Source organism: Dermochelys coriacea, chromosome 3, assembly GCF_009764565.3.
Source record: "Dermochelys coriacea isolate rDerCor1 chromosome 3, rDerCor1.pri.v4, whole genome shotgun sequence".
Taxonomy (NCBI): Eukaryota; Metazoa; Chordata; order Testudines; family Dermochelyidae; genus Dermochelys; species Dermochelys coriacea.
In genome coordinates, this window is record NC_050070.1 from 102,214,920 (window position 1) to 102,242,795 (window position 27,876).

Here is a 27,876-nt window from a genome sequence, read left to right on the forward strand (position 1 = left end):
TGTCCTGGTGTTGTATTTATATCCACAGTTTTCTGTGTTTCTCATCACTGTGGAATCCAATCCCTCACACACATTAGCAGATGTAGCCTCACCTCCCTGGTCTGTGAGGCAGGGAGATTATGACCCTGCCAGCTTTAGAGAGAAAGATGAGCACTTTGCCCAGCACCACACAGGAAGTTTTTACGTGGAGCTGGGAATTGAAGCCAGAGCTCTTTAGTCCCAGTGCAGGGCCTCAGCTGTAACACCAGCACTCCTCTCCTTTACACCTGACAAATGTGTGGAGACTTAGTTCTATATCCCCTACCCCCTCCACCCCTTTAAGTCACTGCTTAGCTAAGATATACCCATTTAGCTTTTCAAACCTTTCCTCCTACAGTAATTCCTCCATCCTCTCTGAGCGCCTTCCAACTTGTCTACATCTTGCAGGTGTTGAAGAGCCAAATTCTCTGCAAATGTAACACTGGTACAGCTCCATGGTGCTAATTTACACCAGCAGAGAATTGGCCCACCATGTCTAAAAATGCATTATGGGTTCAATATTCCAGTGTCCATCTCGCCAGAACTGCAATGTCTGGAATAGCATCACACAAATTTATTACTTATTGCCAAACCTTAACAGCTTTTATGGCCTTGGCACATCGCAAATTTGTAATTGCATCCAATAGCATCTCTAGGTCTCTTGCACTATTACTAAGCCCTGGTCTACACTAGATGTTGAAATTGAATTTAGCAGCGTTAAATTCATAGATTCATAGATTCATAGATACTAAGTCAGAAGGGACCATTCTGATCATCTAGTCCGACCTCCTGCACAGCGCAGGCCACAGAATCTCACCCACCCACTCCTACGAAAAGCCTCCCTATGTCTGAGCTATGAAGTCTCAAATCATGGTTTAAAGACTTCAAGGAGCAGAGAATCCTCCCTCAGGTGACCCGTTGCCCCATGCTACAGAGGAAGGCGAAAAAACCTCCAGGGCCTCTCCAATCTGCCCTGGAGGAAAATTCCTTCCCGACCCCAAATATGGCAATCAGCTAAACCCTGAGCATATGGGCAAGATTCACCAGCCAGATACCCAGGAAAGAATTTTCTATAGTAACTCAGATCCCATCCATCTAATATCCCATCTCAGGGGATTTTGGCCTATTTACCCTGAATATTTAAAGATCAATTACTTACCAAAATCCCATTATCCCATCATACCATCTCCTCCATAAACTTATCAAGTAGAATCTTAAAGCCAGATAGATCTTTTACCCCCACTGCTTCCCTTGGAAGGCTATCCAAAACTTCACTCCTCTGATGGTTAAAACCTTCGTCTGATTTCAAGTCTAAACTTCCTGGTGGCCAGTTTATACCCATTTGTTCTTGTGTCCACATTGGTGCTGAGCTGAAATAATTCCTCTCTCTCTCCTGTATTATCCCTCTGATATATTTATAGAGAGCAATCATATCTCCCCTCAACCTTCTTTAGTTAGGCTAAACAAGCCAAGCTCTTTAAGTCTCCTTTCATAAGACAAGTTTTCCATTCCTCGGATCATCCTAGTAGCCCTTCTCTGTACCTGCTCCAGTTTGAATTCATCCTTTTTAAACATGGGAGACCAGAACTGCACACAGTATTCTAGGTGAGGTCTCACCAGTGCCTTGTATAACGGTACTAAAACCTCCTTATCCCTACTGGAATGCCTCTCCTGATGCATCCCAAACCGCATTAGCTTTTTTTCACAGCCATATCACATTGGCAGCTCATAGTCATTCCTATGATACAACCAATACTCCAAGGTCCTTCTCCTCTTCCGTTACTTCTATTGATGCGTCCCCAACTTATAGCTAAAATTCTTGTTATTAATCCCTAAATGCATAACCTTACATTTCTCACTATTAAATTTCATCCTATACTATTACTCCAGTTTACAAGGTCATCCAGATCCTCCTGTATAATATCCCGATCCTTCTCCGAATTGGCAATACCTCCTAGCTTTGTATCATCTGCAAACTTTATTAGCACACTCCCACTTTTTGGTGCCAACGTCAGGTAATAAAAAGATTAAATAGATTGGTCCCAAAACCGATCCCTGAGGAACTCCACTGGTAACCTCCCTCCAACCTGACAGTTCGCCTTTCAGTAGGACCAGTTGCAGTCTCCCCTTTAACCAATTCCTTATCCACCTTTTGATCCCTTTTGATGTTCATATTGATCCCCATCTTCTCCAATTTAACTAATAATTCCCCATGTGGCACGGTATCAAATGCCTTACTGAAATCTAGGTAATTAGATCCACTGCATTTCCTTTATTCTAAAAAATCTGTTAAAATCAAAAATTGATTTAACCCTGCACCCGTCCACATGACGTAGCCCTTTTTTTGACTTAAAATCGATTTCCTTACTCCACCCCCGACAAGGGGATTAGCACTGAAATCGGTTTTGCTAGGTCGAATTTGGGGGTACTGTGGACGCAATTAGATGCTAGTTGGCCTCTGGGGAGCTATCCCAGAGTGCTCCATTGTGACGCTCTGGACAGCACCTCCTCAACTCAGATGCACTGACCAGTAGACGGAAAAGGCCCTGCAAACTTTTGAATTTCAATTCCTGTTGGCCAGTGGTGGCAAGCTGCAGGTGATCATGCAGAGCTCATCAGCAGAGGGTGACCATGATGGAGTCCCAGAATCGCAAAAGAGCTCCAGCATGGATCCGAACGGGAGGTACGGGATCGGATCGCTCTATAGGTAAGAGGAATCCGTGCTATCAGAACTACGTTCCAGTTTTCGAAATGCCAAAACATTTGTGAAAATCTCCCAGGGCATGAAGGACAGAGGCCATAACAGGGACCCGAAGCAGTACCGCATGAACTAAGGAGCTGAGGCAAGCCTACCAGAAAACCAGAGAGGCGAACGGCCAGGGTCAGAGCCCCAAACATGCCGCTTCTATGATGAGCTGCTTGCCATTGTAGGGGGTTTCAGCCTCCACTACCCCAGCCATGTTGTTTGATTCCTTCAATGGAGATGGAGGGCAACACGGGAAGCAGGTTTGGGGAACGAGGAAGATGATGATGATGATGAGGTTGTAGATAGCTCACAGCAAACAGCGGAAGGAAAACCGGTTTCCTGACAGCCAGGAACTGTTTTTCACCCTGGACCTGGAGTCAGTACCTCCTTAACCCGCCCAAGGCTGCCTCCCGGACCGCCAAGTGGAGAAGGGACTCTGGTGAGTGTACCTTTTAAAATACTATACAAGGTTTTAAAAGCCAGCATGTTAATGATTAATTTGCCCTGTCATTCGTGGCTGTCCTGGATATACTCCCAAAGCCTTTGCAAAAGGTTTCTGGGGAGGGCAGCCTTATTCCATTCACCATGGTAGGACACTTTACCACTCCAGGCCAGTAGCACGTACTCGGGAATCATTGTAGAACAAGCTTTGCAGTGTATGTTTGCTGGTGTTCAAACAACATCCGTTCTTTATCTCTCTGTGTTATCCTCAGGAGAGTAAAAAGAAAAGGAGTACTTGTGGCAACTTAGAGACTAACAATTTATTAGAGCATAAGCTTTCGTGAGCTACAGCTCACTTCATCAGATGCATGTGAGCTGTAGCTCACGAAAGCTTATGCTCTAATAAATTTGTTAGTCTCTAAGGTGCCACAAGTACTCCTTTCTTTTTGCGAATACAGACTAACACGGCTGCTACTCTGAAACCTCAGGAGAGTGATATCATTCATGGTCACCTAGTTGAAATAGGGTGCTTTCTTAAAGGGACATTCAGAGGTGCCCATTCCTGCTGGGCTGTTTGCCTATGGCTGAACAGAAATGTTCCCTGCTGTTAGCCACGCGGTGGGGGGAGGCAAAATGCGACCTTGTAATGAAAGCACATGTGCTATGTATGTAATGTTAGCAGCAAGGTTTACCGTGAAAGAGTGTACCCATTGTTCTATAAAATGTGTCTTTTTAAATACCACTGTCCCTTTTTTTTTCTCCACCAGCTGCATGTGTTTCAAGGATCTTCTCCTTCCAAGAGGCTAGTGAAGATTAGAAGGTGAAAAAAACACACTCGCGATGAAATGTTCTCTGAGCTCATGCTGTCCTCCTACACTGACAGAGCACAGATGAATGCGTGGAGGCAGACAATGTCAGAGTGTAGGAAAGCACAAAATGACCGGGGAGAGGTGGCAGGCTGAAAAGAGTAAGTGGTGGGCTGAAGAGAGGGCTGAAGCAGAAAGGTGGTGGCAACGTGATGAGAGGAGGCAGGATTCAATGCTGAGGCTGCTGGAGGATCAAACTAATATGCTCCAGTGTATGGTTGAGCTGCAGGAAAGGCAGCAGGAGCACAGACCGCCGCTACAGTCCCTGTATAACCAACCGCCCTCCTCCCCAAGTTCCGTAGCCTCCTCACCCAGAAGCCCAAGAATACAGTGGGGGGGGCCCTCCGGCCACCCAGCCACTCCACCCCAGAGGATTGCCCAAGTAACAGAAGGCTGTTTAAAAGTTTTAAAGTGCTGTGTGGCCTTGTCCTTCCCTCCTCCACCATCCCTCCTGGACTACCTTGGTAATTATCCCCCTATTTGTGTGATGAATTAATAAAGAATGCATGAATGTGAAGCAACAATAACTTTATTCCCTCTGCAAGCGGTGATCAAAGGGAGGTGAGGAGGGTGGTTAGCTTACAGGGAAGTAGAGTGAACCAAGGGGCAGGGGGTTTCATCAAGAAGAACAAACAGAACTTTCACACCGTAGCCTGGCCAGTCATGAAACTGGTTTTCAAAGTTTCTCTGATGCACACCGCACCCTCCTGTGCTCTTCTAACTGCCCTGGTGTCTGGCTGCGCGTAACCTGCAGCTAGGCGATTTGCCTCAACCTCCCACCCCGCCATAAATGTCTCCCTCTTACTTTCACAGATATTGTGGAGCGCACAGCAAGCAGTAATAACAGTGGGAATATTGGTTTCGCTAAGGTCTAACCGAGTCAGTAAACTGCGCCAGCGTGCTTTTAAACATCCAAATGCACATTCTACCACCGTTCTGCACTTGCTCAGCCTGTAGTTGAACAGCTCCTGACTACTCTCCAGGCTGCCTATGTATGGCTTCATGAGCCATGGCATTAAGGGGTAGGCTGGGTCCCCAAGGATAACTATAGGCATTTCAACATCCTCAACGGTTATTTTCTGGTCTGGGAAGAAAGTCCCTTCCTGCAGATTTTGAAACAGACCAGAGTTCCTGAAGATGCGAGCGTCATGTACCTTTCCCGGCCATCCCACGTTGATGTTGGTGAAACGTCCCTTGTGATCCACCAGTGCTTGCAGCACTATTGAAAAGTACCCCTTGCGGTTTATGTACTCGCTGGCTTGGTGCTCCAGTGCCAAGATAGGGATATGGGTTCCGTCTATGGCCCCATCACAGCAATCCCATTGCAGCAAAGCCATCCACTATGTCCTGCACATTTCCCAGGGTCACTACCCTTGATATCAGCAGATCTTTGATTGTGTTGGCTACTTGCATCACAGCAGCCCCCACAGTAGATTTGCCCACTCCAAATTGATTCCCGACTGACCGGTAGCTGGCATTGCAAGCTTCCACAGGGCTATTGCCACTCGCTTCTCAACTGTGAGGGCTGCTCTCATCTTGCTATCCTTGCGCCTCAGGGCAGGGGAAAGCAAGTCACAAAGTTCCATGAAAATGCCCTTATGCATGCGAAAGTTTTGCAGCCACTGGGAATCGTCCCAGACCTGCAACACTATGCAGTCCCACCTGTCTGTGCTTGTTTCCCGGGCAGAATCGGCGTTCCACCGCATGAGCTGCCCCATTAGCACCATGAAGCCCACATTGCCAGGGCACGTGCTTTGAGAGAAGTCTGTGTCCATGTCCTCATCATCACTCTCGTAACTGCGCTGACGTCGCCTACTCACCAGGTTTCGCTTTGCAAGCTTCTGGTGCTGCATATACTGCTGGATAATGCGTGTGGTGTTTAATGTGCTCCTAATTGCCAAAGTGATCTGAGCGGACTCCATGCTTGTCGTGATATGGTGTCTGCACAGAAAAAGGCGTGGAACGATTGTCTGCTGTTGCCCTGACAGAGGGAGGGGCGACTGACGACATGGCTTACAGGGTTGGCTTACAGGGAATTAAAATCAACAAAGGGGGTGGCTTTGCGAGAAACTGAATGGTTCCTTAAGGATAGAACTCAAAACTGGGTTTAGCAGGCCGTTGATTTCACAGAGAGAGGGAGGGAGGGAGGAAAATGAATACAAAACAAATCTGGTCTAATTCTTGTTTTGAGCCACTTCATCTATCTTTATACATCTTGCTGACAGCAGACTGTGCAGTATGACCGCTAGCCATTGTCACCTCCTGGGTGCTCGGCAGAAGACGGTGCAGTATGGCTGCTGGCCATCATCTTCTGCTGGCTGCAGATTAAAACAGTGCACTGTCGGTAGGACCCAATCACCATGAGACAAAACAAGGGAAATGACATGGCTGAGTCACTCCCATGTTTGCCCAGGTGCCCGGTTAAAAGAGCACCCAGGACTAGGTCGATGACGGCTACCAGTCATACTGCACTGTCTGCTGCCAAAAGGCAATAAACTGCTGCTGTGTAGCAATGCAATACCGCGTCTGCCAGCACCCAGGAGATATGCTGACGGTTAGCTGAGCAGGCTCCATGCTTGCCGTGGTATGGCGTCTGCACAGGTAACTCAAGAAAAAAGGCGCAAAACGATTGTCTGCCCTAGCTTTTATGGAGGGAGGGAGGGAACGGGGGCCTGATGATATGTACCCAGAACCAGCCGCGACAATGTTTTGCCCCATCAGGCACTGGGATTTCTACCCAGAATTCAAATGGGCGTTGGAGACTGCAGGAACTGTGGGATAGCTTCAGTGCAAAGCTCCGGAAGTCGACAGTTGCCTCGGTACTGTGGACACAGTTCGCCGACTACATGCACTTAGAGCATTTATGTGGGACATACACACTCCACTGTATAAAACGCTTTCTACAAAACTGACTTCTATAAATTCGACCTAATTTCATAGTGTAGACGTACCCTAACTTACAGGACCTGTCTCTCCTATTAGAAAACTACATCCCCAGTAACTTCCCTCAGAGGCACAAATGTATACCTTTGAAACAGAATCTCATTTAATTATTTCCTGCCCATATTTCTAACTTCTCAAAGCCACCACATGATTGAGAGGCTCAGGCTGAAACAGGGAGAGGTACAAATCAGAATGCAATTGCTTTGCTTTCACTAGCACTGTATTAACTCACAGGTTGCTGTTTTTTGTTTTTTAAAGGTTGCCATGAAGAAGCAGGTACAAGTGAAGTCCTGATGACAGAATTAGTTCTGGGAATGAAGAATATGGTGCAACACTCCAACAATAGTATCTCCTGCAAACCATTTGTGACAAAGACAAACATAATGTCAGACAAAGTTTGTTTTTACTGAGTTGCTCAATGCATCAATGTTTAACAGCACTTGAGTCTGAGAGAGCTGTTTTAACAATCGTTCTGCATCTGCTAAGGATATCAGCAACTCTTTGCGTCATTCCTAAAGCCTCATCTTTTTCTTTTTCTTTTTTAAAAAAGGTAAGTTGATCAAAACAAATAATGCACATATTTAGTGGGGTTTGCTGCTCTCCAGAGATGGTCTGCATTACAGCTAGCAAAGGCTTATGAAGAAGTTTTTAATCACAACCAGTTACAGATCTCAAGATTTCTCCTGATAGCAAGACATTTAGATAATCTAGGCTTCAGATAAGCATCCAAATAGCAGAGCGCTTATATGAGCTGAAATAAGCGTGAGTAGCCTGCAAACCATTTGAAGTTCTCCTGCCACTAATAACTCCTTAGAAAGAGTGAATTCTTCACTAAATTATATAAAGTTCTACCTCTTTTTTATCTTCCCATGTCTTTGTTCAGAGTACTGGCACTGGCAGACAGGCTCCTATGCAATGGCAGAGAAAAAGATTTGCCTGACAGGATCATTATCTGGGCTGAGTAAATGTTCATTTCAACAGGATTTGAGATTGCCAGTGAAAAGCACTGTATTAGTCTTAATTGATTTTCCTGTTCTCAGTTATTTTTAAGTGAGAGTGTACTCCCTCTGTCAGGGCAACAGCAGACAATCGTTCCGCGCCTTTTTTCTGTGCAGACGCATATCACGACAAGCATGGAGCCTGCTCAGATCACTTTGGCAATTAGGAGCTTGCAAGCTTTATTATGATTAAGAGCATAACAGAAATTGATAATATCTCATTTTGCAGAAGCAGGTGGAGTGCCGCTGATATGTATTTCACATGGGTTCTGATGAAGGAGAGTGTTTTTATATTCTTTTCCAAAACATAAATGTTTGCACATTAAAGTATTATACAGAGCTGTTTACAGATACAGAGCAGGCAGAGATTTACAGTCTGCTCCAGAAATTTCTGAAGTTCTCCAATCACGGATTATCACACAGGATTGTTTTGATTGCAACTTCATTTGAGTGAGAAGTAGATTTAGCCAATACATTTTCTGTTCATTGTCTACATCCCACTTTTGTCAACCATTCAGTATATCCTCTTCACACATGTTTTCCTCTCACAGAGAATATTTTAAGTACAGTATTTACTGCATTTCTCATTTAACTCCAATTACGGTAAAACTTCCAAGTAGCTGTACATTGCAAACATATATGCTGCAGTAGAAGGTAATTGTGCAACAAACCATAGAAATTAAAACTGTACCTTCCTTTTGAAAGCTGTTTGTGTACAAGGCCAAATGATCTTAGCCACTGCTGCATATGCTTTTCCTACCTTTATCTTCTCAATGCCACGGTGTTCACTTCTGGTACTTTTCGCCCATGTTTTGGTTTGAGTTTTTGGCAGTCTCCATCCCTTTTTTCCATTGCAAATCTAGTTTGTAATACAACATATGCATATTTGCTCCCATTTCTTTTCGCCGGAAGTATGCTGAATCTGTGTCGCTCATCATACTGGTTTTGTTTACCAGTAAAGCCGACTTTCCATTGCTCTCCCTTCTAGCCACTTAAAAGCAGAGCAGGCCAAGCAGAAACAATCCATTAGAGAATATGGAAACTCTTGCTGCCTGGTGTATTGGTGGTTACTGCCTACAAACATCCCTTCCTAGCCTGCTTCATTCTACATCATAGCATGACATGCTGGTTGGCAACAACACTGGTTAAGATATCATTAGGTGAGGTCCCCCTGGAAAAAAAACTCCTCTCTGATTTGAAACTGCATCAAATCAGATAGCAGCCATTTATTTTGCGTGAATGGAAACTAACCATAATTTGCATTATTTATTTTTATTCCAAAACAAGTCCATGTAGGCTTGAAGCCAGAAATGCACATCCACTAGCAAATGCGAGAAAGCACACTGTGTTTAGCAAGATGCACCCAGCATCCATTTTCTTTTCTCATTTCGTGCTGTATTCTCTTTTCCAAAAGAAAAGGTGAATAAAATACATTCAACTTTAGTGATTTATGTGGCTGCATGGAAAGTGCAGGGTGTTTATGGACTTCTTGTATCACAGCTTCCCAGCTCAAGTATTAGAAATTCCTCGGGCATTTGATGAGGATTCTTTCTCCTTCTGAGTGCAGGTTGTATCACTGAGAAGTAGCATTAGAGAAGTTCCCTTTGAAACTCTCCCTAGAATGTCTTATTTTAAATGAGGCTGCTTTGTACATTACACCTGATAGGTAGGTCCCTATACACATCCTGAACCCTAAATCAGGCTTTGGTTCACCTGTGTACTCTCATCTTCTCACCCATTCTTCAGTGCTTCTCTTCATTTGGAAGTGATGTTCACACTGGCCATCAGTTTGGCTCTTTACACAGGAGACTTAGCAGCACTGCATTGCATTCTTCCTCATTGTATTATCTTCCTTGCAGAGAAGGTGGTGCTTAGGTCTGGTCCTAATTCCCTCCCAAAAGAGATGTTATCTTTTCACAAGAGACAGGACATCACCCTTTTCAGTATCTGCTCTCATTTTAAGGCAGAAAAAGAAACTACTCTAACCCCTTTGGGAATATCAATCAGCTCCTGGAATGCTGGACTGAGCCTCAAAGGGTGTCTCTACACTGCAATAGAACACCTGGGGCTGGCCCACGTCAGCTGACTTGGAATTGCAGGGCTTGGGCTGCAGGACTATAAAATTGCAGTGTAGGGCTCAGGGCTCAGGCTGGATCCCAGGCTTAGGGACTCTCCCCCATTGTGAAGTCCCAGGGCCCAGGCTTCAGCCCAAGCCAGATCATCTGACATAGGCCAGTCACGGCTCTTTTATTGCCATGTAGACATATCCTAGGAGCCCTAGCCTATGGACCACAACAAAATTGGCTCCAGAGCCTCTGGACATCATTTTCCAGCACGTTTAGAATCCAGGGCAGGGACAGAGTAAACGGAAATCTTCTGCATTAGGAAGGCTTTTGAACATGGGGTGATTTATACAGACAGTTTTCTGGGCCAACGAGGAGCCAGGACTGCTCAGCCCCCTGGGAGGGGACAGCCTGGTTCAGAGACAAAGGAACAAGGCTTTTTAGTAACAGTTTTGGCTTTTAACTTTGGAGCAGAGCAAGAAGCAGAACAGCTCAGGGAGTCTCTGCTTAGCTCCCAGTCCCCACAAAGAGTGTGAACTGCTGTGAGATCTAGTGCATGGATCAGGCAGTTCCAGCCCGGTGGAGATCAGTGGCCAGAGAGGTGAACCAACCTGGTGCCAGCTACCTACAGCCAGCTGGGATCTCCACAAGGCTCCAGACCAGAGAGAGAACCCTGCCCATTCAAGAGTGAAAATACTGTCAGAGGGCTCCTTTTGTTCTCCAAACTGTCCGTTTGCAGCGCTGCAACATAAGAACATAAGAATGGCCCTACTGGGTCAGACCAAAGGTCCATCCAGCCCAGTATCCTGTCCGTCGACAGTGGCCAATGCCAGGTGCCCCAGAGGGAGTGAACCTAACAGGTAATGATCAAGTGATCTCTTTCTTGCCATCCATCTCCACCCTCTGACAAACAGAGGCTAGGGACACCATTCCTCTCATCTCCATACACTCATCTCTGGACTCATCCTATGCATTCCGTCTGCCTGGAAAGCTGCCAGGGGAGAGCTGGGGGCTGTGGTACATCTGTGAATGTTGAGAGGTGGGGAATTCATTGTATTATTAATATTTAAGTATATATATTTAACCGTAACACATTCTAGGGGCTAGGGAGTGAATGGCTAGGCAGCAGTTCTTCAGAAAAGGACCTAGGGGTTACAGTGGACGAGAAGTTGGATATGAGTCAACAGTGTGCCCTTGTTGCCAAGAAGGCCAATGGCATTTTGGGCTGTATAAGTAGGGACATTGCCAGCAGATCGAGAGACGTGATCGTTCCCCTCTATTCAACATTGGTGAGGCCTCATCTGGAGTACTGTGTCCAGTTTTAGGCACAAGAAGGATGTGAAAAAATTGGAAAGCGTCCAGTGGAGGGCAACAAAAATGACTAGGGGACTGGAACTCATGACTTATGAGGAGAGGCTGAGGGAACTGGGATTGTTTAGTCTGCGGAAGAGAAGAATGAGGGGGGATTTGATAGCTGCTTACAACTACCTGAAAGGGGGTTCCAAAGAGGATGGAGCTAGACTGTTCTCAGTGGTAGCAGATGACAGAACAAGGAGTAATGGTGTCAAGTTGCAGTGGGGGAGGTTTCAGTTGGATATTAGGAAAATCTTTTTCACTAGGAGGGTGGTGAAGCCCTGGAATGCTTTACCTAGGGAGGTGTGGAATCTCCTTCCTTTGAAGTTTTTAAGGTCAGGCTTGACAAAGCCCTGGCTGGGATGATTTAGTTTGGGATTGGTCCTGCTTTTAGCAGGAGGTTGGACTAGATGACCTCCTGAGGTCCCTTCCAACCCTGATATTCTATGATTCCCTCCCTAGAGTCTCTGTTTCCTGTCACCAGTCAAGACCCCTCTTTGTTACACTGTTATTTTGGGTGTGGCATTTTATTTGTTGGGATTTGTATGACTGTATTTTGTTTCTTGTGTACTGTGTCATACTCCTTGTTAACAGTATAGTATTAACCCTGGCCAAACTAGCCCCCATTGTAGATGTAGCTAGGTCTTCTATCAACCTAATTACTCCCACTCAGGGAGGAGGATTAATTATTTCGATGGAAAAACACCTTCTGTCTGTGTACTATGGCAACCTAGCTAGAGTGCTACAGCTGTGCCATTGTAGAATCCATAGTGTTGGTGGAAAATCCAGCCTGGGATCTTTGCCAGTCTTTTAGAGTACCGAGTGTAGCAGCCGGGTCACATTGGCCCATCCCAGGTTTTGGTATTGACTGGAGAGGGCAGTTAGCTACAAAGGAAGAAGCCGCATGCTGTGTTCTGAAAGATGCAAGATTAAACCAGTGGTCTGTGGGACCTTACTTTAAAATGATATACGGGATCTTTGTGATTCATTCCAGAAGCTCCCAATCAGTTAGAAAACAAGTTTAGTGCAGATATCCCTTAGTCGTTTCCCTGAAACAGCACTCCTTGTGTCCCAGGCACAGAGAAGAGTCACCTTAGGTGGAGGCACCAGACATTGCAACAAAGAACTCAGGACCCAATCCATGGTGGCAGGGAAAAGCCACTCTGATTAGCAAGCTCAGAGAGGCAGCTTGTTCTACACCTCTGAGGAGAAACTACACCCCATTGCCCGGAAGCTGGGTGGGAGGGTTCCTGGGGCCAGAGCCCATGCAAAGACAAAGTGTCTCTGCATGGATAGTTCTTGCCTCTACAATGATCCCTGGGGTTCTGCCCCGCACCATTTTCCATGGAGGACAAACCATGAACCCTACCTCCCCTCAAAGGGACTATGATGGAGAGAATCGGCAGGGGATTTCCCACCGAAATTCCTTCCCCAAAAGCCCTCTCTTGGGAATTTTACCACAGCAGGGGGAGAGCCAGCCCAAGGTGTGTATAGTTACTCAGGTACATAAGCGTTTGCAGGATCAAGCCCTACATCAGTCTCAAGAACCAAGACAAAATAATACAGCACACTCCATGTTGATTAAGGTGAACTACTTAAATTTTAGTTTATTAATTTTATCTGGATACAGAGCTGTTTCTAGAAACACTGTGTGAAAAGCCAGGATAAGCTGTAACAAAACTGTAGGGGAAACAATTTTGATAATGTGACGTAGCAGTGTACCTACTGTTCTTTACACATAATGTACATTAAAAAACAAAATAAACAGAGTTTTCAGAAGAAGTAAACGTTTTATTTTGAACTAGTAAATTTGGTTTATTAATATGTAAAAAAATAGATCTACAATAGCAACAGTGCAAACATATCTGAAGTTGCATGGCATACAGAACATACATGAAAATAATTAAATTATTATACAAAGGGCCAACTGTTCCTAAGGGTACTGACTGTGACACATGCACTGAACAACAGGTTAAGGAATAGATTGCAATGTAAATAGGAAGATGAGATACATATTATTGGCTCTGTCCTGTATGGTCTCTCAATTTCAGGAGGTATAGCTGTCATGCCTTGGATCTACAATTAAAAAAATTGAAAATGATCAGATTTTTTATCTTATAAAAGATGGGTAGTTTCTATTTCATTAAGTAATCCAATGTTTCATTCAGAAACATTATTATTTAATATTTATATTGCGGTAGTGCCTCCGCCTCTGTAGTTGTCAAACTCAATCACACATCAATATATTCTGGACCAGATTCTCAGCTGGCATAAATCAGCATTGCTCCTTTGCAGTCAGTCCATTAAGGGCAACTCCACACAGAAGGGCTGGGAGTAGAGATATTCTGATGTAGGGCTTTCTCAATCTCTCCTGTTGAAGTTGTTCCACTTTAATTACATACTAATTGGGCCAGAGAAAGAATAAGAGTCTCTCCATGTAGCCCAATGGTTAAAGCACTCACCTGAGAGACGGCAGATCCCAGTTTAAACCCCTTCTTCTCATTGGGCAAAGGGGGCACTTGTACTGGGCATCTCCCACATCCTAGGTGAGCACCCTAATCACAGGGCTAACGGTGATGAGGGAGGGGCCTCCTTTACGACTACCCCTCCTCCCCCCCCCGACTGTTTTGTATAGCGCTAGATAGCCTCTGAGCATGCCTACTGGATTGGGTCCTATAGGCAGAAGGATGTCGATCTTTCACTGATTCGTGGATCAAATTGGGGCTCAGGTGGAAGATAGTGCCTTGAGTGAGCAGCTGTGCGTGTGCCCAGAGGCAGAACTTAGGTATCTTGGGAACTTCCAAAACAAAAAATTTAGGCACAAAATGAGTTTAGGCACCTACAGAGTAAGGTGGCAGCTGAATGGGGGCTTTGTAGATTGGCAGTGGTCCTTAAAACTGGGCTTTAGGTGCCTAAGTCCCCTTAGGGCTCTAGCTCATGGTTTCTTCAGGAGCAGCAGCTTTCATGCTGTCCTCACTTGCAGTTTCCTCTGCACATCCCCCTCAAAGAGTGAAATGGAAGGGACTATTGCACACAATAAAGATGATGGAGTATAATCTTCAAAGAGTCCTCCTTGTCACCTCAATGTCATTATGATGCAGCTCCCACAACCCCCGTCTGCCTCTGCTTTGACATAAGAGTGGGATGGTGTACACTGGTTGTGTGTTTCCTGCAGTGGACTCCTATTAAGATGAGCAACAACTTGAATTAAAAACAAACATGGATATGTTTGAGATAAATAAAGGAGTTCCATGAAAAATGAGACTCCAGCAGCTTAGGACACACGTTTTTTAGCCTTTGGAAATGCAATAGATGGGCTTGTGGCTTGATGGGCTGGTTTTGAAGTTGCTCTCTCCTTAGAATACTGGAAATAAACAGTCACTTAATCTTAATAAACACAACGTTTAAAATTAAGACAGATTGAGATGACAACCCTAAAGAGGGATTAAATATTTTCAATTAACACCCTCGGCATTAAGATTTTCTTCCTTTCTTGTATAGATCACTGACCTCTTGGCCATTCAGCTCTCATCAGGATTAAGGAATCTGTTGATTTAGACCTAAATGGCGCACAGGATCTGGTTCAAGAGGAAACTATAGCTAAACTGCTCAGTAAAGGGGATCATAATATAAATTCAACATAGTTGTAGGGAGGATAATGCCAAAAAACCACCCCAACCCCCACCATAGTAACATTTAACTTTAAAAGGGGACTATACAAAAATGAGGATGCTTGTTAGACAGAAACCAAAAGGAGCTGTCACAAGGGTGAAATGTCTGCAAGCAGCATGGGAGTATTTAAAAACACCATAATAGAGGCTTATACTAAATGTATAGCCCAAATCAGAAAAGACAAGAGGACCAAAAGAATGCCATCATTGCTTAACAGCAGAGTAATGGAGATTGTTAGAGGGGAAAAAGGCATCATTTAAAATTCAGGAATCAAATCCTTCTAATAGGGATAATAGGATAGATGCACAAACTCTGGAAAGTGAAGAGTAAAAGTAAAATAAGGCAGGCCAAGAAAGAATTTAAGAAGCAACTTGCTAAAGATGCAAAAATTAATAGTAAGAATTTTTGTAAGTATATCAAATGTGAAGCCTTCCAAACAAGCAGTGGGGCCCTCTGGACCAGGGTGTTAAAGGTGCACTCAAGGAAGACAAGGCCTTTGCAGGGAAGCTAAAAGAATTCTTTTCATCAGTCTACATTGCAGAGGATGTGGGGAGATATCCACATCAGAGCTACCCTGTTTGAGCGAGAAATCTGAAGTACTGTCCCATATTGATGAGCCAATAGAAGAGGTTTTAGAACAAATTGATAAATTAAACCATAAGAAGTCACCAGGAGCAGATGGCATTCACCTAAGGTTCTGAAGGAACTCAATATAAAATTGCAGAACTACTACTGTAGTATGTAACCTATTGCTGAAATGAGCCTCGTACCACGTGACTGGACTGTAAGTACTATGTTTTTTTAAAAAGGCTCCATACACAATTCTGCCAATTACTGGCTGATAAGCCTAACTTCAATACTGGGAAATTGGTAGAAACTATCATAAAGAACAGAATGATCAGGCACATAGATAACATGATTTGTGGGAAAGAGTCTTTTGTAAAGGGAATCATGCTTCACCAATCTATTAGAATTTTTTAGGGAGTCAATGAGTATATGGATATGGGTGATCCAGTGGATACAATATAGTTGGATTTTCAGAAAGTCTTTGACAAAGCTCTTGATGAAACTAAGTGTCAAGGAATAACAGGAAGATCCTCTCATGGATCAGTATCTGGATGAAAGATAGGAAACAATGGGTAGGAACAAATGGTCAGTTTTCACAATAGAGAAAAGGTAAACAGCAGGCTCCCTCAAGGATCTGTACCAGGACCTGTGCTGTTCAACGAATTATTTAATGATCTGGAAAAGGGAGCAAACAATTAAAAAAAGTTTGTAAATGATACAAAATTATTCAAGACAGTTAAATCCAAGATGACTATGAAGAGTTACAGGGGAATTTCACAAACTGGGTGACCAGGCAAAAAAAAAGCAGATGAAATTCAACACTGATAAGTGCAAAGTAATGCACACTGGACAAACACAATCCCAACTATACATATATAATGATGGGTATTAAATTAGCTGTTACCACTCAAGAAAGAGATCTTGGTGTCATCATGGATAGTTCTCTGACAACTTCAGCTCAATGATCAGCAGTAGTCAAAAAGGCTAACAGAACATTAGGAACAATTAGGCAGGGGAATAGAAAATAAGATAGAAAATATCATAATGCAACTATATAAATCCATAGTACACACCAACACCTTAATACTGTGTCCAGTTTCTGGTCACTCCATCTCAAAAAGAATTTGTTAGTCTCTAAGGTGCCACAAGTACTCCTTTTCTTTTTGCGAATACAGACTAACACGGCTGCTACTCTGAAACCAGTTAGGAAAGATGTGGACAAATTGGAGAACGTCCAGAGGAGAGCAACAAAAATGATTTAAAGGGCTAGAAAACAGGACCTATGAGGAAGATTAAAAACACTGGGTTTGTTTAGTCTGGAGAACAGAAGGCTGGAGGTGGGGACATAACAATTTTCAAGTACAGCTCTATCCTGATATAACGCGACCTGATATAACATGAATTTGGATATAATGCGGTAAAGCAGTGCTCCAGGGGAGGGGGGGCGGAGGCTGCGCATGCCGGTGGATCAAAGCAAGTCCAATCTAACATGGTTTCACCTATATAGCGGTAAAATTTTTTGGCTCCCCGAGGACAGTGTTATATCAGGGTAGAGGTATACATTAAAGATTGTTATAAGGAGGAGGTGAAAAACTGTTCTCTTTAACTTCTGAGGATAGGATAAGAAGCAATGGTTAAATTGTTGTAAGGGAGGTTTAGGTTTGGACATTAGGAAAAACTTGACCTAACTTCCTAACTGTTCAGGGCAGTTAAGCAATGGAACAATTGCCTATGTAGGTTGGGAGGTTTTTAAGAACAGGTTAGACAACCACCAGTCAGGAATGGTCTAGTTATTACTTAGCCCTGCCTTGAATTCAAGGGACTGGATTAGATGACATATTGAGATCTCTTCCAGTCTTACACTTCTATGATCAAGGGTATGGAATGGCTCCATATGAGGAGAAACTAAAAAGATTAGGGCTCTTCATCTTAGAAAATAGATGATTAAGGGGGGATATGATATAAAATCATGAATGGTGTGGAAAAGTGAACAGAGAAGTGTTATTTATCTTTTCCCACAATACAAAAACCAGGGGTTACCCAATGAAATTAATATGCAGCATGTTTAATATAAACAAGAGGAAGTATTTTTTTCCCACACGTCACAATTAACCTGTGGACTCACTGCCATGCAATGTTGAGATGGCCAAAGTATAACTGGATTCAAAAAAGAACTAGAGATGTTAAATGGCTATTAACCAAGATGGGCATGGCTGCAGCACCATGCCTGGGGAGACCATAAACCTCTCACATACCAGAGCCAGGAGAGGAAGAAAGGGATGGATCACTCCAGCTGCCCTGTTCTGTACACTCACCATGAAGTTCAGGGTATGGGTTCACTGTAGGAGACAATCTGGGAGCAGATGGACCATTGTCGGACCCAGTATGGAGCTCTTAACCATCCTTCAACAAGATGAAGGTAACGGCAATACTGGTTATGGAAAAGAAAGAAAGAAAGAAAGAAAGAAAGAAAGAAAGAAGAAGAGAAAGAAAGAAAGAAAGAAAGAAAGAAAATCCTGCTCTTAGCTTTAATGGATGTAACTTGGTGAAAAAAGAAACTAATGATAAAAATACAGAGTCAATCACCCTCAGATCTTACTGGATCATACTGACTTGGGTCTGTAATGCTGCAAATATTGCTATCCAATAAGTGAAGAGTAGAGAAAATAGAAAATCCTCCCATATCTGATATAATTTCCATATATGATTTCAGCCTCTTTGCTAGAACCCCCCAAAAATAATAATGAAATTATTTTGGCTGTGCATTTTGTGTTTACTATTGTTTTAAGTAAATTAAAGCAACCAAGCTATTTAAACCATGAACAGTGAACATTTTGGCATGTAGTGTCTGCAAAAAGAAAAGGAGTACTTGTGGCACCTTAGAGACTAACAAATTTATTTGAGCATAGCTTTCGTGAGCTACAGCTCACTTCATCGGATGCATTTGGTGGAGAATACAGAGGGGAGATTTATATACACACACACAGAGAACATGAAACAATGGGTTTTATCATACACACTGTAAGGAGAGTGATCACTTAAGATGAGCCATCACCAGCAGCGGGGGGGGGGTGGGGGGAAGGAGGAAAACCTTTCATGGTGACAAGCAAGGGAGGCTATTTCCAGCAGTTAACAAGAACATCTGAGGAACAGAGGGGGGTGATTACTTTTCATAGAATTTCAGTAGTGCAGCAAACATTCGGATGAAATCAGAACTATTTTACAGACATCTCATAAAAATCTCTCACACACTATACAATTTCAATGAAGGTGTCTCATAGTTCTAGTAATATCATACTATGCATAGTTAGAGCTCTACTGATAGTGAACCATGAATTATTTCAGTTCCATCCCAAAGACATGCCAATCTGATCAATGTTAGATTCTCTTATAATGTATGAATGTGACAACTTTAAGAATTCTAGGGACAGATTCTGCATTATACTCCTGCCCTTTTGAAACTCTCAGGAGGTATTAGGGGGTTGGATTTTAGTGAGTAGAGATTTCCCCTGGAGGATGGAAACTCCCCCAAAGGCATAAATCTCCTATGCCAGTTGTCCCCACTCTTATTGGTGTGGGAGATGGAGGGAGCTATTCAGGGTTGGGGCGAGAGCACTGCTTTGCCAATCCACCACTGACAACTGTGTGCTTACAGATCATATCACCAATGACACAGAACTGCATCTAGGCTTCTCTAACTCATGCCCATGCTGGATAAGCACAGAATCAAGCACATAACTGGGTCCATGATGCACTCCCTTCTCATGCTCAGCAGAGCTCAGATACAAAGAAGAATTGATGCATGAATCTGTTTATAATGGAGTCAAATATGCAACAGAGTGTCAAAGCACATTTATTTTTTCAATGTCTCCTCCACTGATGCTACATTGGTGTTCTAATGGTGCTTTGTCAATGCAAGTTCAGGAGCCATGCCATTCCTTTTTTTCCCAGAGGGACTGTTAAAATATCAATAGTCATTTAGAGCTGCTGTTAACTCAGTGGAGGATTACTTTTTACTTTACATTTCAAAGTGAATTTAGTGCTCAGGGAGAATCAGAAAGGAACATCCTTGGAGACTGAAATCTGCAACCGGACACAGAGAAAATATGGCAAACAATGTGAATTTCCCTTCTCTGGCCTACTAACACACCTCATCACTGAGCTAGAAGACCAACTCCTAAGGTGAGAGATGTAGACTCCATAACCTATGGCCCAGAAGTGATGAAAGGCTCCTTATTCTATTACTAATTCCATGTACTGACTAGGGTCTCGATTTTTCAGTCATTTAATATCCTGTCAGTGCTCAAGAAAGGAAAATAGAGATAGTATATTCCAACTTTTCCAAACTTTTTCAACTGTTTTTCAACAGCCATGAGAAGTGGGGGGAAAGGTATTTAACCAACTTCATATTCCCCATCAATTCAAGCACAGTAACTCCCATATGCTTCAATCAGAGAGGACCCCATTGTATTCATAGTATTGTTACGTCTTCGATAGCACTTGGTTAGCTAATGCAGGATTAGACTTACCGACCATTCTGCATTGTCAGTCTTGAGCATCTCACATTCACTGGCAGTCTAAGAACAAGCTCATTGTAGGAGAGACCTGCTGATCTGGACCATTTAAACTTGTTCATCGCATCCATGAAAGAGAGATTTTTATATTGCTTTGGACTCTTGATAATGAAAGGCCATGTCCTGAATAAAAGAAAAATTCCCCACTAAGTTATTAACATTCATAAGCAAAGGTATATACAATACCCTTTTTACAAAAGCAAATTGATTATTAACCTTTTGTGCTATCATTATTTTTATTTAATTTTAAATGTGACTAATACTCAATTTAAATGTGACCATCTCAATTTGGGTCCCCAAAGATTTAGTGGGTGCCATGCACTACATTGGTTAAACTCGACAGATTGAGACTATGTTGTCCTGCATCACATCAACAGTTTTATCTCTAGTTCTAGGCAACAAAAAACACCTAGAAACTTTTTGAAGAATGGCTGTTTTTTTCAGATCTTACATCTCTGCAGTCTCCTAGCTTTGACCCCTAATTTGGGTCATTAATCTTACTCTGCATCCTCCTCAGGTACACCAAATTTCAAAGGAATCTGATTAAGAATGTGGATTTTTAGAGGACTTAAAAAAGGTCAACTTTTAAACAGAAGTCATGATACACCACTACTGTATTCACTGTATTAGGTTACCTGTAGACATGTGGAAACAGATCCTCAGATAATGTAAATTCTCATAGCTCCATTGACTTCAATAGAGCTATGACAGTTTATAGCAGTTGAGGATCTGCCCCATCAGGCTTTGGTAAAGGGAAGGAATTTTTCTAAAGTAAAAAACAAAAAGAAAATCACCACAGGTTCTAGATAAAATATCTACAAACTGAAAAAAGGAGAAAACAAATCCAGTGCAAATCTTTCCCCTCTTAATTTCTCAAAAGACAATGGGTCACATTTTCTGCTGCATGGAGCAGACACTTGGCACAGAGGAGAAGAGGATGTGTGCTGTCAGAAACTTAGTTATGATTCTCATCCTATTCCCAGCCTCGGAGGAAGTTAGAGCGGCATGGGGGCTGATCTAACATGTGCCAAAGGGCCCAAATGAGGACAGTCAGAGCACAGCATGTTCTAGACACTTTTCCCTCCCTGCTCCTGATATGTTCCAAGAAGACCCCCAGCACACACTCTGCTCCTGTGGGACTGTGGGAAAGGATGGTGCAGAAGTTTGCTATGCTGGCTCTATGCCCTCTTGAAATTATTGAAATCCTGGTGGAATTCCTCAAGGGCTTCTTTTCCATGAGGACTCTTCCATGCCAGGGGGATCCCCCCACAGAAGAAAAGGGCCTGATTCTGTCCTCTGTGCACCAGTCTGAGATATGCAAAGGTGATACAGTGGGATAGAAAATTTGGCCCAGTCAAACTGGATCTTCTGTGACTCTTCTAAGGAAGAGAGAGACAGGGTATAAGGAACTAAAAGGTAGGCATAAGGAAAACCTTTTCTATAACTTTAGCCTTCTTTAAAGGGATACTATCCCTGGTGCTGAGACACTGTTAATAGTTAATAGTTAATAGGACACTGTTGGGTTATTAATCATATTTTAAAATCCTTACCTGTATTTTAGGTTATTGGAACTATTTTTTAATAATGGAAATTTACTTTTTACCATTTCATTATTTGATTATTTTTCTGTAGTTCACTCAACTTGAGCAGCGTAACTAGACTGGACCATTCTCACTTTTGGTTTATAATCACTTTCAATTTCTGACCTTCAATTTTACTTTTCGGATTCACAACATCACAAGGAATGTTTAAATGTTAAAAATACCTGTTGATTAATTTTTAAAAATCTATTCATAGTAATTCTAGGAACCTTCCTTCCCTCTTCTTTAATTACCAAAATCTAAAAGTTGTGTTGTGCTGGAAAACATATTATAACTTTAATTTCTGGAATAATTACCTTATTCCTAGAGAAAAATTCTTTATCTTGCAAGTTGTCCCACTGAAATCAAAAGCTGTAGGAGTCAGGTCCAATGGGATTTTTAAAAATAGCTATTTTTATTTCAGTTTAAAAGTAATGTAGAAGTTTAGTCATGATGATGAATGGCTGTTTATAGAGAATTTCTTCCCAAAACTAACAATATGTTGTGAAACTTTTGTTTTCTCTGATACAATCATAGTGAAGCCAGTAAGGGCCCTGCCATCTTAATGGCCAAACCACAATACATCATTTAACCTTACGAGTGCCACACCCACTGCAAATTCATGGAACCAGTGGTTTACCCCCCCCCAACACACACATTCCAGCTGAGTACCCCATGGAATGTCAGGATGTTTGACAGAGGTCCTTAGTTACTAAAAGGTGACACTTTTATGAGGGTGTGCTGAATATCTGTAGAGCACCAAAGTGGTTAGAACTGACAATAAAACAAGGTTACCCCTTTTGACCTGAGCAGCCAATATGTAGGGCCTTGCAGGTTGTTTCTGTTAGGAGGAGAGACTGATTTCAGTTCACGCCAGGTATTTCTTTGGTTCAATCCTTGTTTATTTACACAGAATATATGCAGAGGCTTGTTTCCCTGAACACAATAGGAATCAAACACCAGGAAACAGTTTCTTTGCTGTCTGTTACAAGCCTCTTTTAGCCAACACTTTACCCAAAAAGCTGTCTCTCTAGCAGGGCCGTCCCTAGGTATTCTGGGGCCCTACACAGCCCCCCCCCCACGGGGGAGGGGGAGTGTGGGGCCCTAGGCCTCTGTGGGCAGGAGTGGGGGGAGGGCAGGCCTGCAGTGGGCGGGGCTGGCTTGGGAGGCAGGAGAGAACCGTCCCCCAGCACTCACCGGCAGCAGGGCTGGAGCCGGGTCTCTGCACTTCCCGCCGCCAGTGAGTGCAGAGCTCAGGGGAGTGGAGGCAGGGCTGGGGTGGAGCAGGGGCAGGAAGAGGTGGGGCGGGGCAGAGGTCCTGGAAAAGAGCCGGAGCAGGGGCTGGAGCAGCAAGCAGCTGCGCAGGGCACCCCCTACGCAGCTGCGTACTTTGCGTATGGGTAAGGACACGGCCCTGCTTTCTAGGCTTTGTCTCAGGGCTATAGTCCCAGTGGTTGTTCTTGCTTTCTCCTCGGCTGTCTGCTGTTTCTCTGCTCGCTTCTCTGGTGTTTCTGCTGCTTCTCACCCCATAGTCCCACCACACAGTTCTAATCAAATCAATCCTCCGTCCCTGCATTTGTTATCAGACACCCAGGAAACTCCTTGCGCTGCATGGTTCAGCCACTGCCCAGATTTGCATGCGGTCTAGATTTTGGGTGGTGATTTTCCATTGCTTCAAATGTCACTAAAGGGGCATTTAGATGTTCCCTTATTTAGCCTGAATTGAAGGCAACTACTACTTCCAGCAGCTTCAATGTGGTGGTGGTGGTGGTGTACGTAACAGTATAACAGTAACAAATTGTTGCTTAGGGAAAACGTTATTGGCAACTTGACAAAAAATAACCTTTTCTTTCCTTTTTTCTTTTTTTTATCTCTATTTTTTTTCCTACAAACATTTTTGCTTTGCAACACTAAGTGTGCATTTTGGTAAATCAAGGCACAGTATATGCATCAACCCAACCAAGTTTCATTTCAGAAATGGTTTGAAGAGGAACAATGTACACCAGTGACAAAAGACAAGATTCTTGGAAGCAATATTTTGTCTTGCATCACTTGATTTGTCTCCTCCTTTTGCTCCTAAACTTCTTAATCCCTGACTGGGCTGTTCTAGTGCCACTTGGCAGATTCTCTCAAGAGGCACTTTCTCTACAAGGATAAAAAAAATATTGCTTTTTTTGTTTCTACCTCTCCTGTTTGCTGTTTTGTTTCATTCTCTTCCTGCTGCCTTTAATCTCTTTTCCTCTACCCTTTTCATTACTGCTTCCCCTGCACTTCCTCTTACTACTTGCTACTGTCCTGCCCTCCTGAGCCTCTACCTTCTCTCCACATCTCTTTCCATCTCCATTTTATCCCCTGCTATGCGCCACTATCCTGTTCTATCACCTTTCTACCTTATTATCTTTTCCATCATCATCCTTACTTGCCATTATTTCCAAATTGTTCTTAGCTTTTGGATGCTAGCAGCAGTTCTAAGGCCTGATTCTCCTCTCTGTCAATGTAACTCAACTGACTTCAGTTTAATTGGACTTCTGATTTAATCCGAGGACGATCAGGTCCCCAATGCCTTGCACTAGGGCCCCTAAACACTGTGAAAATGACCTGGGTTTTAATGGTTGTCAGCAAAAGGAGACCCTCAACCCCTTCTCAGCAAATGTTGAAAACATTTTACCTGCTAGTGATAACTGACCTTACCATTGAATTAAGTGTAACGTGGTTCCATTAGGCTTTTTGTAATGACACTGAAAATGATTTTGTTCTGTCTACACTACCCATCAAACCTTTTTCAATATCAGTGGAGGAGGTGCCTCATGACTGACAAGCATGGTCAGCAATGTGTGATTTTTTCTACTCTAAACATACTGTAGAAGAAGTGCAACAATCATGAGACATCAGATGCTGGAAACACTTAGTAGCATTTCTTGTGTTTAATTCAAGTAGTGCCAGTGATACGAGATGAAACAACATACTATGTTATTACAAGGGGTTAAAAAAAATCATGTGTGTGTGCAATAATCCCACAGACCAAAATAAATTAATGAATGAATACAAGGTGCACACCCTGTTATATTTCCCCTGCTTACCTGACTGGTCTATATATTTCCTTCACTCCAATAAACTGGAGTTGCTCCATTATGTCTGGAATACTTGCACATCGGGTAAGATTGATTCTCGGGTAGTACAGTAGGTAAGACAGGCACATTTCATTTCTGGTGCTCAGACCCCCCTGAAGATGAAGATGTTTTAGCAATACAAGTTTATGATTTCTCAGAAAAAGATAGTGATGATAATTAATATGTTAGCTAGTGAACTGTATATGAGAAAAGAAATAATGGACCAATATGGCAAGGTTACTCTGCCTATTCAGTTATCAGGGAACAAAAGTCAGTAGTCCCTTTGTAACAAAATACATTAAAAGTCCACTCATTGCTCTGATCAGATACAAAAATAAATGTCAGCAAAAGCAGCTTTCAGTATGTTACTGACAGTGAAGTTAGAATAACCTTCCTGCTATTTTACACCTTTGAGGTCTTTCATGAACTCTTGTTTTGACACCATTTTCCAAAGTGTGATGGAAGTGAGGTAAATTCACACTGGAGTGCAATGAACCCTGCTGCACCAGTTGGCAATGGGGATGATTCAAGTGCAACTGAGGGTATTTTATATTAACACCCGTCCATAGTTGCTTTTCCCATTGTTAACCACTTTTAACTCACTGATATGTAAGTCACACTTGTTATACTCAACCATTGAATGCCAAGTCAGTGGAACTACCATTATAGCATAGCACTTGCTTCCTTTTCCTTCCCATACCATTTCTGTTACCAGAAAATCAAGAGAAGTAATCAAGATGTTGAAATAGAGAGTGCGTATTGCCTGAATACAGGAAACAAAATGGAAGGAGTTGAAATCCATGAACATCAGTGAGGGTTACCAGATAATATATCATGAATCAGTAGCAAAGAGGAATGGAGTAGGAATAATGGTAGCAGAAATATTACAGGAGAAGGTACCTAGACATACTAAAGAAGAGTGACCTGCTGATGAAAGTTAGAATAGCAGTGAGCAGAGAAAAAATATTTAATGTTATATGTGGATATGTACCACAGGTTGGTTGTACAATTCAGAGAAGGAAGAATTCCAGGTAGCGCTAGATCAAGTGATAAGTGAAGTACCACAAGCTGAGTCCTTGATTATTTGGAACAAGAACTGAAGTTGGAGAGGATATCTTAAAGATAGCCAGAGTCTGTGGCCTGATTGTTGCCAACACAGGCGCCGACTTTCCAATGTGATTGGGGGTGCTCAACACCCAGCTCTGACCCAGGCCCCACACTGACTCCACCCCTTCCCCCAAGTCCCCACCCCTGCTCCACCTCTTCCTGCCCCCCATCCCGCCTCTTCGTGCCCCATTCTGTGCCCTCCCACAAGTGCTCCACATCCTTGCTCCTTCTGTCTCCCCCCCCCAGAGTCTCCTGCATGCCGCAAAATAGCTGATTATGGTGGTGGGAGGCACAGAGAGGGAGGCGGAGGCGCTGATTGGCGGAGCCCACTGGCAGGAGGGAGGCGCTGGGGGATGGGGAGGGGGGCTGCCAGTGGGTGCTCAGCACCTACCATTTTTCCCCATGGATGCTCCAGCCCTGGAGCAACCATGGAGTCAGCACCTATGGTTGCCAATATATACTTTGTAAAGAGGAAGGGGCACTTAATTACATACAAGCGTGGTGCCAGCAGGTCCCATATTGATTACTTCCTGACAAGAAGAAGGGATTTAAAAAAACGTGAGAGACTGGGAGAGCAAATTGAGGAGCAACATAGACTGCATGTAATGGACCTCTGGGTGAAAAGAATAATGGGGGACAAAATATGAGTTGAGGAACAAAGGATAAACTGATCGAGGCTTATGGATAGGAAAGTTAGTCTGAGATTTAAGGATGAGTTTCCACGGAGGCTGGACAATGACCAAACATACTGTGATGATACCAATAAGGTTGGGGGGGAAATATCCAAACATAACAGAGAAAGTGCACAAGCTGCTTGTGGCCAAACAAAAAGAGGGAAATTTTATGGCAAGGAGACGTGGTGGTGGTCCAGTGATGTGCAGGAGGCACCAAAGAAGAATAAGCAATGGCATAAAGTCAGAATGGAACAAAGTTATGAGGGATACAAGAAAACGGTAAAAAGAATGGTTGCAGAAGCTAAGCATCAAGCATTTAAAGCCTTAGATGCAAGACAGAGGACTTCTAACAAAGGATGGGGAAAAGGAATATATAGATTAGCCAAGATTAGGCAAAGAAACATAGAAGACTTGGGAGCTTTAGAAGTGTGTCAAAGATGAAAATGGAAAAGTATTGGTGGAAGGCAGTGAAATCATTAGGAGTTGGCAGCAGTTTTATGAGAAACTACTCAATGAAGAGAATGCGAAGAAACTGTTGAGGACAGTATGCGCAAACAACCTCACAAGACCTATCATCACGGTGGAGATGCAGACAGCACTAAAGATGATGAAATGTAGGAGGGCAGTGGGATCAGACGGTGTACCAAAAGAGGCATTTAAAGTATTAGGCCATGAAGAAGTAGTGATGATGATGAATTTTTTCAACTTAATTCTCAGTATTAGAAAAATGCCCAATGAGTGGAAGAAGAGCACATCAGTCTCTGTCTTCAAGCATAAAGGAGATGTGAAAGAATGTAGTAATTACAGCCCCATGAAGTTAATGAGTCACATGATGAAATGAATGGAAGGAATTACCAAGAAAAGAGTTTGGGAGGAGCTCGAGCTCATATAAGTGACAACCAATTTGGGTTTATGCCAGGAAGGCCAGCCATGGATGCAGTGGTTTGCAACCCAAATATTGCAGAAGAACAGGGAGAAATGCAAAGAATTGCACTTAGTGTTTGTGGATTTAGAGAAGGGTTAGGACAGAGTGCCTAAAGAATTGTGATGCTGGTGCCTACAGTCACACAGTCTGCTACAGATATATTTTCAGACGATCATGGACATGGATGAGGGTAGCACAATGGTAGTGGGAAGCAGCTGTGGCTACAGTGAGGGTAAGTC

General features: G+C 43.2%; 1 protein-coding gene across 1 annotated transcript in view; it reads right to left on the reverse strand.

Annotated features, from left to right (window-relative positions):
* Nucleotides 1-13,015: 13,015 nt before the first annotated feature.
* MOXD1 (monooxygenase DBH like 1) overlaps nt 13,016-27,876 on the reverse strand; it is an 82,416-nt gene continuing 67,555 nt past the window's right edge. The window contains 4 exon segments of the mRNA XM_038396421.2: nt 13,016-13,504; nt 20,197-20,222; nt 20,225-20,364; nt 24,902-25,044. Of these exon segments, the coding sequence (XP_038252349.1) occupies nt 13,340-13,504; nt 20,197-20,222; nt 20,225-20,364; nt 24,902-25,044 (474 nt within the window). The 3' untranslated portion in view covers nt 13,016-13,339.